Source organism: Apis laboriosa, unplaced genomic scaffold (assembly GCF_014066325.1).
Source record: "Apis laboriosa isolate Shangri-la unplaced genomic scaffold, ASM1406632v1 scaffold17_cov146, whole genome shotgun sequence".
Lineage (NCBI taxonomy): Eukaryota > Metazoa > Arthropoda > Insecta > Hymenoptera > Apidae > Apis > Apis laboriosa.
In genome coordinates, this window is record NW_025222181.1 from 371,871 (window position 1) to 383,767 (window position 11,897).

The window sequence follows — 11,897 nt, forward strand, 5'->3', positions numbered from 1 at the left end:
TTATACGAAACATTTAAGCTATAAAAATTAAACTAATCAACGAAGAAAATAATTATAATGATTTAATTGAGGATGCATAATCGATATTATTATATTTAAGATTTTTCACTGATTGGCTTTTATGCCGACTATATTATTATAGGCATCGCGAAGTCGCGCAAAGCTAAGGAAACTCATATTATTAATTACCTAACGTTCAATTCTTGAAAGAATAAGAGAGTAATGTCATTCGTGCCTTGTGAGCAAACTGATGTGCCTTAATATCTAGAATGTTCTGATAATGATCTGTCAGCAAAAATTCATCAAAAGCAAGAAATCGCATTTTATATTGTAACATGATCACATTAATATTAAAGCTGTGATTATCAAGATATTTCGTAATCATTTGTAATCTAGACATTAAGGTTTCAACTTCAGAACGCGTCATCAAACAAGCCGAATTAATCAAGAGATTTTTTATCATTTTTTTTGTACATGAAATAATATTATATAGGGTTAAATTGTTAATCAAATTTTTCCAAAATCATCGTTGTTGAAATTATTGTTAGAACTAAGAAAATCTATTGAGTATTTATATTTTCTAGTATAAAGATCAAGTTTCCTAATTCCACATAAATTTATTCTAGCACATCTATTTTTCTAAACGAATGCTTGTAATCCGAGAGATCTGTGACAAAGATCATTCGTAATGATCAACGAAATCAAATGTTTTCTGAATATAAAATTTGTTGCATGCCTCGCATTATTTGCACAATGTAACATTTTCGTCGATACTTGCTCACATTTTCTGAAAGAGAAAACCTCAAACTTTATTTAAGAAATTATTTGTATATTTACCTATAAAATTACAGAGTAATTAAGATATGATTACCGAACTTTGTACCACAGAGATAATTGGATAGTATAATGATACGATTGGTTCGCACAAAATGTTCACTTTGTGTTTCGTTCGCTTTGCACGTTTCGTACACCTTGTACATAGATAGGATAGTTTTGTACTGTCATAAGAAAAAGAAGAAAATTGAAATAATCACGTATTGTGCCACGCGAAGAAAAATCGAATAAGCAAAGAAGAATTCGAAAGAGAAGAAATGTAATGGCAGGTAACGTGAATCAACGTGCGCATAATAATAATTTATATACGAATCTACATCTAGATATTACGAATAAAATGTTAAAAAAAGGAATGAAAATAATCTTCGAGATTAATGATTGTTTTGTAATCGCGGCTATGTACATAACATTTTTAGAAAATTTAAGCAATAATCATTATTCTCAAGTTCTTTTTTTGAAGAAAAATTGTTCACTTTTGAAAATTGTTCATCTTTTTTAAACAAACAATACAAAAAATATAAATTATAATTCCTTTTGAGTTAAGAATAATTTAAAACTTTATTACAAATGTTTCGTTAATTCAACGAAAAATTATGCAATCTCATATCAATATTTTTTGATTAAAGAACTCGAGAACAATACGAGTACTTTTTCATTTATCAACCATATTATAATTTGAAAAAAAGAAAATTTATCAATTTAAATTTAACATGTGCTCATGCAATTAATCTTTTTTGTGAAAAATAAAGAAAACTGTTTATTATTTATTCATAATTTCAATTATTGAATTAAATATTCTGAATTAAATCAATTATAGATTAATTAAATTTGATAATGAAATATAATATATATAGAAATCCAAATAAATAAATAATATTAAATATAAAATACAAATTATATATATAGCATCTTTAGAACTCGAATCTACCTTTCGAATTATATATAATTAAAATTATATATATAACAACTGTATTATATATATATATATATACAACAAAGATTTAATTCTGTTGTATTCTTATTTCTCATGCATAAATAATACAGATTACAATAATCTCTGCGTAATCATTAAATAATTAATAAAATTTCATAAATCAACGATTTTATATAATTAAATAAAAGAATTAAATAAAAGAATTGATATCAATTATTATAAATATAATATTAACAAAATTAAAATTTGTGAAACATAAATTGATTCAAATATATGTATTATATATTGTATTATAAACTATCGCATAAAAAAAAAATATTTTTTCTTTTTAACATTTGCATAATAGTACAGATATAGGATACATTCATAATTAATATTAATTTCTATTGTTTAGACAATAATTTTCAATCAATATTCAAATTGTTATACTGTCTATTTAGAAACAATAGTATAAGAAATAAAAACATAACTTATATTGCATTATCTGATAATTACTGAAAAAAAATTAAAAATTATCTTTAAGAGAATACCAATAAGCAAATAATATTTTGTTTTTAATAAACCGAACTGAAAATTAAAAACCAACGATTACATAGAAATTGTCGCAAATTAACTCTGTCGCAATTATTTCGTATATTTACAATAACGGTCATTATTGTTCTAATATGATGATATTTTGTTATTTTCTATGAGTTCATACGCACAATAAAATAAATCTTTTTTTTTATTAAGAATATAAATTATAAAAAATCTCATCGAATCAAATAAATAAATTTATATATTCTTATATAATTAATATTTTAATTATATAAAAAATATTTCATGAATTTAAATTTACTTATATTGCATATTTTATATTAATTCTATTTTTAAAAAATTGATAATTTATATAATTACAAATAACTATATATTCCACTATTTATAGTATATACTTATTCATTATATACATTTATATATATATATATATATATATATATATATATATATATCTACTAATATTTATTTAAAAACAAAAAAATAGTCACTAATATTCTAATCATCTGATTTAAATTATTAATTAACCGAAAGTGAATAACATCAAGTTGAGAATCGCTGTAACATCTTCTGCTGCATGTCAAAGCCTGAACTGTCAAGATCACTGGACTATCATCTGCTATCACGCACAATAAACTTGTTTAATATGTAAGATATTACTTTCTCATAAGATAAATTCGTGTATAGTATCTTATGACTCATATAAATTAGTCAGCGCCAGTCACTGACTAGCGCGGTACATACCTTTAGAGCTGACGGACTGACGTCGTATTCGAGTGCAAATGACTACATGTCAAAGTCAGTGAGCGGCGTACTTTAAGTGCACTTTCTACCGGTGGAGCTGGATTTCCTCCGATCGAATAAAAAATGTTGGCTCTTATTAATCGAATTTTGGATTGGTTTAAATCCCTCTTTTGGAAAGAAGAAATGGAACTCACCCTTGTTGGCTTGCAATATAGTGGAAAAACCACTTTCGTGAATGTTATAGCGGTACGAAAGCTTACTTCTGTTACTGTGATTTAACGATTACTATTCTTATTTTTTATCTAACAAAGTAAAATATACGTGAATGTAAAATGTCTTAATCAATAAATTGTTATAATTCACTGTAATAAAAAAATCGTGCATCGTTTGGTTAGATTCCATATTTCATTTAAGATAACTTTGTCATTGATGTAAACCTTGTATCCGCCCTAATATAGAAATTTAATAATGAAATTTTTTAATAATTTTTTAAAAAATAACATTATATTTTTCTTTTTAAATTATAATTAGATTAAAATTATAAACAGAATAAAAAAATTAAATATCTTTTTTTATGAGAGATAGATTTATTGTTTTCAACAACTTTATTGTCTATGTTATATTTTATCATTATTTTATTTTAATTTTTATGATTAAATAAATATTTATATTTCTTGTTAAATAATAATTTTTTTTCAGTCAGGACAATTCAGTGAAGATATGATTCCAACAGTTGGTTTTAATATGCGTAAAATAACAAAAGGCAATGTAACTATAAAGGTTTGGGATATTGGAGGTCAACCAAGGTTTAGGTCTATGTGGGAGAGATATTGCAGAGGAGTAAATGCAATAGTATATATGGTAGATGCAGCTGATTCTGAAAAAATTGAAGCAAGCCGCAATGAACTACATAATTTATTAGATAAACCTCAATTATCTGGTATACCAGTATTGGTCCTAGGTAATAAAAGGGACTTACCACATGCTTTAGATGAAAATGGACTTATAGAAAGAATGTATGTTTGTTATAAAAAGAAATAATAATAATAAGCAAATAATAAATATATAATAAATATGTTTATATTTTTTTAGGAATTTATCAGCTATTCAAGATCGTGAAATCTGTTGCTATAGTATTTCATGCAAAGAAAAAGACAATATTGATATAACATTGCAGTGGCTTATAGCACATTCTAGAAGTGGTGTTCGTTAATACGTGTAACTAATTTTATGTTCTTACACATCCTTATCGAAAAGCCCAAGATATTGATAGAATGGGGATCAAATGTGCAAGGGAGTGTTCAGTAATGATTTTATTCTGGATTGAATGATTGATTATTGTAGACAATTTTTTTAAATCTAAGCTTTAGCTGTTATCTGTTCAATCATATATAAATTTATAGAAAGTTCAATGAAAAAAAACAAAGAAATTTTGCTTAAACCAAATATGCTCATGCAAATGATAACAAGACATGTACATCCTGCAAGCACCTTAGAAATAAGTAACAATTTTTTATATTGTGTTTTCAGATAATCAATTTAAGTAACAGTGCTGTTATTCTAACTTAAATTCATCAAGAAAAAATAGCATTTAATCTAGATACAATGGTAGTTAGTATGAATACAAGCGCAAAATAATATTAATTATCATATAGTACACACACATTTTTGAAACTATTTAATTAAGATTAATACATCACGGCATAGAGATTATGAACAATTGATTGCTATATGTACACGAATATGATGCTAAGTAAACTTGTATAATTAATGGAGAATTATTAACAATATTATACCAATTTATTATGATCCTTAAAATATGACAGTTGTGTTATGTATATATACACACATCTATATATATGTAGATATATATATATATATATACATATATATATAAAAGAATAAAACAATGTAATCCATTTTTTAAATGGAAGCTTGCCTTTAAAAAAATTTTTATTATCATTAATATGAAATAAAAAAAATAAAATATTGTATGTTTTTAAAACAATAGATAACGAAATTTTGAATTATGTTCAGTTGTTCAATTCAAAGATGTTATTGGTTCATACGCATGACGTCATGATATAATCGATTATATTGTCGAGAATCGATTTGTCTCCAGAAAATTGATTAGTTTCGTGTATAACGTGAAAATTAGTGTTTGGTAGTGATATTAAATAATAAATATTTATTTAAAAAATTAATATGCCATCAACAACCGATGATGATCCTTATGCACATGTAGCAAAAGGACTGTTAAAACTCAAAAATGATCAAAGCGTGAGTAAAAAGTATGTATTTATGTGCTAAATTTTATTTATAGGTTAAATTCATTATTAATATTGGCTATCGAATAATTTAAAGTTATATATTAATATTTAAAAATTTTCAAATTTTTTAATATTATTATTATCTATTTGAAAATAGAAAAAAGAATAAAGAAGGTAAAAAAAAAAAATTGGTAGAAGTGACGAAAATTATAGAAGAAGAGAAACCCAAAATAGTAGAAATTAAACGAACAAAAGCTGAAATAGCATTTCAAAAAATGCAAGAAAAAATGGTAAGCAATTATTTAAATAAATATTTTATATTTTAAAATACTTTCATTTAACTGCATAATAATATTTGCAGCAAACTGAGCGAATAAAACAAAAAGCTTCAATGACACATAAACAACGGGTAGAAGAATTTAACAGGCATTTAGACAGTTTAACAGAACATTTTGATATACCAAAAGTCAGCTGGACAAAATAAATTTTTTATATAATTTTTTGTTTTTACTTTATTCATATACATATATAAAGTATAAAATGTAAGTATAAATAATATAATAAATAATAAAGAAAAATAACTTTTTAATCTTATATAAATTTATGCTTTATTGTAAATATTTATAAACAATTTCAGATCATTATAAAAAATAATAAAATATGGATAAAAATTCTAAAACTTATTACTATTCTTTTCATTAATACTTTTAAATATAAGGCACGTTTTTAAATGCACTTAATATTAATAATAAACATTATATTACAATATTATAAAAAAACATCTTTTTATAATAGATAATTACAATAAATAAGTGCATTTAAATAATTATATATATAAATATATATATATAATTATTTATAGTATATTTATATTATATTATATTATTACAGTTACTCAAATTTAACAAACTATTTGTACATAAAAAAATGGACGGAATATAAAAAATTATTAATTAAAACTATAAATCTAATTAATTATAATATTATCAATAATATCTGTAAATGAAACTTATTATCCTAATAAAATATGTTATATTATGTTTCTATTAAAGATATGTAAAATATGCTGATTATAAAAAATAAAAATAAATATGAAACTGAAGTCCTTATACTTCCATTACCATAATGAAATATTTTTATATAATTCTCAGTTATAATCCATGGATTACTTCCATCATCAAAATACATTGGGCACTGATCACGTTCTCTTTCATATTCCTAAATTTAATCATAAAACATCTATAGAATTTTATTAAATAAATTTATGAGAACATTTTGTTACCTGTAATTCTAATGCAACTGCAGCACCTTCAGTATAATTACTGCTTGTAACATCCTGTTTAAGATCGCAAAACGGTCCAATAGCTTGAGACATAAGAACTTTATTTAAATCAGCTCTTTGATACACCCAACAACGATATTTACTAAAAGGATCTAATTCATCATAGGTTATTAAGTATGATTTTAAATTTTCTTTCCAAAATCCAATACATTTCATTTTATAATCCGGTAAACCTAAAAAAAGGAATTTAACATAGAAAATTAACATAAAATGTCGTTTTATTTCATTTTTCTATAATAATTAAACTCACTATAAATATCCACAGGTCTTCCTAAATGATCTACTGATAAACAATAGGTTTCATCAATAGCAATTTCCTTTTGGTCGGTATCACATACAGAAAAATCTGAAATATTTTGTTTGCAATATATGTTTGGACGTGGAGATAATGTAACGCCCCCTAAAATTCTGGTCTCAAATAAAACATCTCCTTTTTGAGTAAACATATATTTGCCAGCTACCGGACAACGTACAGGTACGGGATTTTTAGCTATATGTATATATAAAGGCATTATAAATATAGATAGAAAATTTTAGTAAGCATAATTTTAGCAATAAAATAATTTAATGCTGACCTAAAAATAAATCATACTTCCAAGCTTCTTTGTTTGGAAATTGAACCCAAGAACAAACTGTATGAAAATCATCTTTGATAACTGCTATGCCACGTCGATATCTAATAATATTATGATGCCGGGGTACAAAATCAAAGCAAACGTAATCTTTTTGACTAAAAATAAGAATTAATTAATCAATGATAAATTATATTATATATTAACTATATTATAATATCAATACCATCCATCAACGGTTAATCTAGCCATCATCACTCTGGTATCTCTTGATTCGCGACAAACATAAATTGTGCGTCTGTAACGACCTTCATCAGGATACCAAGTTTCAATTATATGTGTTTCATTAATAAATATATCTGCATCAATATTAGCAGTATTTATCCATTGTCCACTCATATCTTCTGGTAATCTACATCCAGGCTCTACCACTTCTGCTTTAACAGGTGTTACTCTTAAACGTTCTGGACTTTTTTCAACTGTTTTTAATGTATTACATTCTGCAGTAATAGATACTCCAATAAACAAGTCGTCATCACGATTTTTTAGAAAACATCGATATTTTTCATCTTTTCTAGATTCTTTTGTATTTGCAACGGCAAAAAAATGATTTTTATCAACAAACCAATCCCCTAAACAACTATATTCTACAACTATAATAGAATAAAAAAAACAAAATAAAATAGAATAGTAATTACAATAGTAATATAATTTTATAAAAATAATAATTAATCAAATGAAATAATGAAAAAATAATATTACCTCCATCAAAAGTATTTTTCATGCCAAGACATTGTTTATATGTTATATTAAATTTCTGATTAGTTATTAGGAATTGTGTTCCTGCAGTTTGACATGATTTAATTTGTGCATCTGGATGATTACATTCTCCTGTAAATCTGAATCGATTCTATGACAATAAAAAAAAAATAAATAAATTCCTTCATATATAGTATAGTATATATTTGTTATTTCAGTTATTAAATATATACCTGATATGCAAATTGCCAAACACCTTCAAGAGATGATCTACAATTTACAGGAACATAATTTTCTGAAAATAATGTTATTAATTGTTGATCAGGACGTAATCCTCTACATACATTTTCCACTGTTGGTTCAATATCATTGGGCAAATTCACACAATATGCTAAATATAAATAAGAGTAATAATATTAGTTTTTATATATTATATATATTTTTGTTTTTTTAAATTTATTATAATTATTTTACCTTCAAGTTTTTCCAATACATTTACTGTTCTTACAATTAATTTAACACAATGATAACATGCTTCATTTTGAAATATAAATGTATAATTAACATGATATTCTTCCAACATATTAACACATTTGCCACGATTAGTCATTGTTTCTGCATTTATTTCTGTTAATGTGTTTCTTCCATTTTCCCATGAAAACCAAGATCCTCTAATAATTAATGGAATTTGACAAGGACTTGATTCTTGGATGGAATATATAACTAAAGAGAGATACATATAAAAAGAATATAAAATTATGTTCATATATTGATTTGTATATTATAAAATTTTTAAAAAATTATAATATTAATAAATAATATTTATAAGATAATTTTACAAAAATATTAAATAAATATGTTTTCATTAATTTTATATTTTTTCAAAAATTTTATATTTTTTAAAAAGATTTTAAATAATATTTTTATTTTTTAAAATAAAAATTATTATATACATAAATAAAACACATGTAATTTTATAAATTATACAATTTTACCTTGCCACATAAAATATAAAGTAAATAAAAATAAATATAATTGCTTTGTCATTCTGTCATTAAATTATATTTAACAATTTCAAAAAAGAAAAAACTTATTTTATGTACAATTAATATTCACAATATATATATATGAAAAAATGATTCTTAATGCCCAACCCATTTGTGAGTTGTACATGTGCTGCCATCTGAACTTAAATTAACTATTCTCTCATAAATTAATATATCATCAACTAAATATAAAATAGACCTTATCATCCAATACATTTTCGTATCATTGTATAATTGGACTACATAACTTTTATTGCTATTTTCATATATAATATTATCGATTCAAAATAAAATGATAATTTAAATGACATATCATATCTATTATATACCTTATCTGTCGGTATATCAATGATTTCTTAATCAATATTTCAAAACATGAAACACAAAGTTTCATTAAATATTAGATTTATTCTGTATTTCTTTTATAGTCTATGATTTAAATGATTTCTTGCACAATCGATAATTCAGAGCATACGAATCATAAAATTTCATAAAACATAGGTAGATCTATTCTGTATTTTATCTGTGTATTTTATCTACTTATATTAAAATTAAAATTAAAATTAAAAATTAAGAATTCTTTTATATTTAATTTAGTTAATTTTAATAATAAACTGTAAATTATATATTAATAAAAATAAATTAATATAAAAAAATACAACGTTTCATACAAATGAAATTTAAAGTTGATTTTTTTAAATAATAAAAAATATTTTCTAAAATTCCAAAAATTAAAAAGTTTAATAAATATTTATATGTTTTTTCATATTAAATATATTCTTTAAAAATATATGATTTTGATAAATTATTATATAAAAAATCGTTACAAGTAAAAAATTTGTAACTGTAAAATAAATTTAATCTCATTAGTATTGATATATCATTGGAATCAGTAATGTTTTTCCATTAAATAATTTTTCTTACTTAAAATAATTTATCTAATCAATTTTTTATATATTTAAACAAATATGTATGAATAGTATATATATATACATATATATTGAATAGTATATATATATTGAATAGTATTTATTTATTTATTATAAATACATAATTTTTTTATTATAATTAATTCTTAATATTCTAAAAATTTTTTATAAATAAATCTTATAAATTTAAGTGATTGTATTATGGAGTGATTTCATATTTTATTAATTTTAATTATATTTTTTATGAAATTATAAATTTCTATTATAAATCAATTTTATTTACATATATTATCAGAATAATGGCAAATGTAGAAGTAACTGAAAATATTATAAGTTGGGAACCATTACGTCTAACACATGTTAAACCATCATTTAATGCTCAAGAATCCGCTTTGGCATCACGTCAAGATTTATGGCATAAGTTCATTTTATTTGGCATAGGACAATTCAAAGCAGCAGAAGTGTTACGAACTATTATTATTGCTTGTGAACCAGAAATTATATTACCTGTTATGTATAAAGAAGAAAATCCCAACAAAAGCACTTTCTTGACAAAATGTAGTTGTAATGCTATTGAAAATCTTATAAAACAAGGTTTATGTCTAACATTGTCAAATGGACAAGAATTACACATTGATATTATATTAGGATATACAGATTCTCAAAATTTACAATTAAATCCTAATAGAATTATAGCACAAGCTCTTTATTATAGATATGAACCTACAAAAAAAATATTGAATCTTGATGATTTTGAAAATGAAAAATCATTAAGCTCTATATATTGTCCCATATCTTTGCCCAAAGTATTGCATTTTGTTTTAAGATGTACTAAAATGGGAATTTTAAGTAATAATCGTGATTCACGGTTACCTGTTAGAGAATTGAGTTTAAGATATAATCAAATCACAAGCATTATCTTTTTTGAAAAATTTTTTAATTATCATTTAACCAAATTAGATTTACGTCACAATCAAATTGCAGATGTAGAGTACTTACGTTATTTTAGTGAGTTTAAAATAAGTGAACTTTGGTTGGATGGAAATCCATTATGTATAAAATATAATAAGTGTCATGATTATATCCAAGCAGTAAAAAATATTTTTCCTCATTTACAAAAATTGGATGGGATTGTAATAGGTATGGAACAAAAATTTGTTCCCAATATTCAAAGTAATTATTTAAAAGATGGTACAAACACTTGTTTAATCAAGCAATTTGTGAAGCATTATTTTACATTATACGATCAAGATGATAGGCAAGTGATAAATGGTTTATATGACAGAGATGCTCTCTATTCTATGACTTTAGGACCTGTTTCAAATTATGTTCATAAACAGTTGACTAAAACATTTGTAACAAATAGAAATTTACTAAAATTTGTTGATTATGCTAAGTGTCAAGAATTTTTATTACGTGGTCCAGAAAAAATTATTTCTGCACTTAAAAATCAACCACCTACAATACATCACTTCAAATCATTTCATGTGGATTTATTGTATGAAGGAGAAATCCATCTTGCAATTTCTGTACAAGGAATGTTTTCATTTCGAGATGTCAATCAATGTCCACCAATGTTTTTCAATAGAACTTTTATAATTATGAAGAAAGAAGATAATGAATATTGCATTACTAATGATCAGTGTTATCTTGATGGAACACCAGCTAATCTATCAGGAAACAATGAAATAAGATTTGAATTAAAAAGCGTTCCAAAGTTTATTCCAACAGTGTTTAGTGTTTCTGAAAAAGAACAACTGCTTACATTTTTACATGAATTGACTACAATGAACATAAAATTTTGTCATCAGTATCTTGAAGATGCCAACTGGGATATTAGGACTGCTATTGCTACATTTATGAATATGTACACAGTTAACAATGTACCACCTGAAGCCTTTTTATAATATATACATCTTTTATAATCTGTTGT

General features: G+C 23.4%; 4 protein-coding genes across 4 annotated transcripts; 3 read left to right on the forward strand and 1 right to left on the reverse strand.

The window, feature by feature from the left end:
* Positions 1-2,926: 2,926 nt before the first annotated feature.
* LOC122711749 (ADP-ribosylation factor-like protein 8B-A) lies at positions 2,927-5,337 on the forward strand. The gene is made up of 3 exons (XM_043930768.1): positions 2,927-3,292; positions 3,746-4,062; positions 4,139-5,337. The coding sequence occupies exons 1-3, from the start codon at positions 3,170-3,172 to the stop codon at positions 4,257-4,259; spliced, it is 561 nt and encodes a 186-aa protein (XP_043786703.1). The 5' UTR covers positions 2,927-3,169; the 3' UTR covers positions 4,260-5,337.
* Positions 5,127-5,910, forward strand: LOC122711750 (protein FAM32A-like). The gene is made up of 3 exons (XM_043930769.1): positions 5,127-5,337; positions 5,474-5,606; positions 5,678-5,910. Exons 1-3 carry the CDS (start codon positions 5,252-5,254, stop codon positions 5,798-5,800), a joined length of 342 nt encoding a protein of 113 aa, XP_043786704.1. The 5' UTR covers positions 5,127-5,251; the 3' UTR covers positions 5,801-5,910.
* Positions 5,911-6,295: 385 nt separating this feature from the next.
* On the reverse strand, positions 6,296-9,039 carry LOC122711748. The gene is made up of 9 exons (XM_043930767.1): positions 8,985-9,039; positions 8,464-8,712; positions 8,223-8,380; positions 7,993-8,140; positions 7,457-7,883; positions 7,234-7,388; positions 6,909-7,148; positions 6,599-6,831; positions 6,296-6,534 (listed from the first exon to the last, which is right to left on the reverse strand). The coding sequence occupies exons 1-9, from the start codon at positions 9,034-9,036 to the stop codon at positions 6,352-6,354; spliced, it is 1,845 nt and encodes a 614-aa protein (XP_043786702.1). The 5' UTR covers positions 9,037-9,039; the 3' UTR covers positions 6,296-6,351.
* Positions 9,040-9,869: 830 nt separating this feature from the next.
* On the forward strand, positions 9,870-11,892 carry LOC122711683 (nuclear RNA export factor 2-like). Its single transcript, XM_043930689.1, has 2 exons — positions 9,870-9,927; positions 10,260-11,892. The coding sequence occupies exon 2, from the start codon at positions 10,264-10,266 to the stop codon at positions 11,869-11,871; it is 1,608 nt and encodes a 535-aa protein (XP_043786624.1). The 5' UTR covers positions 9,870-9,927; positions 10,260-10,263; the 3' UTR covers positions 11,872-11,892.
* The last annotated feature ends 5 nt before the right edge of the window (positions 11,893-11,897 follow it).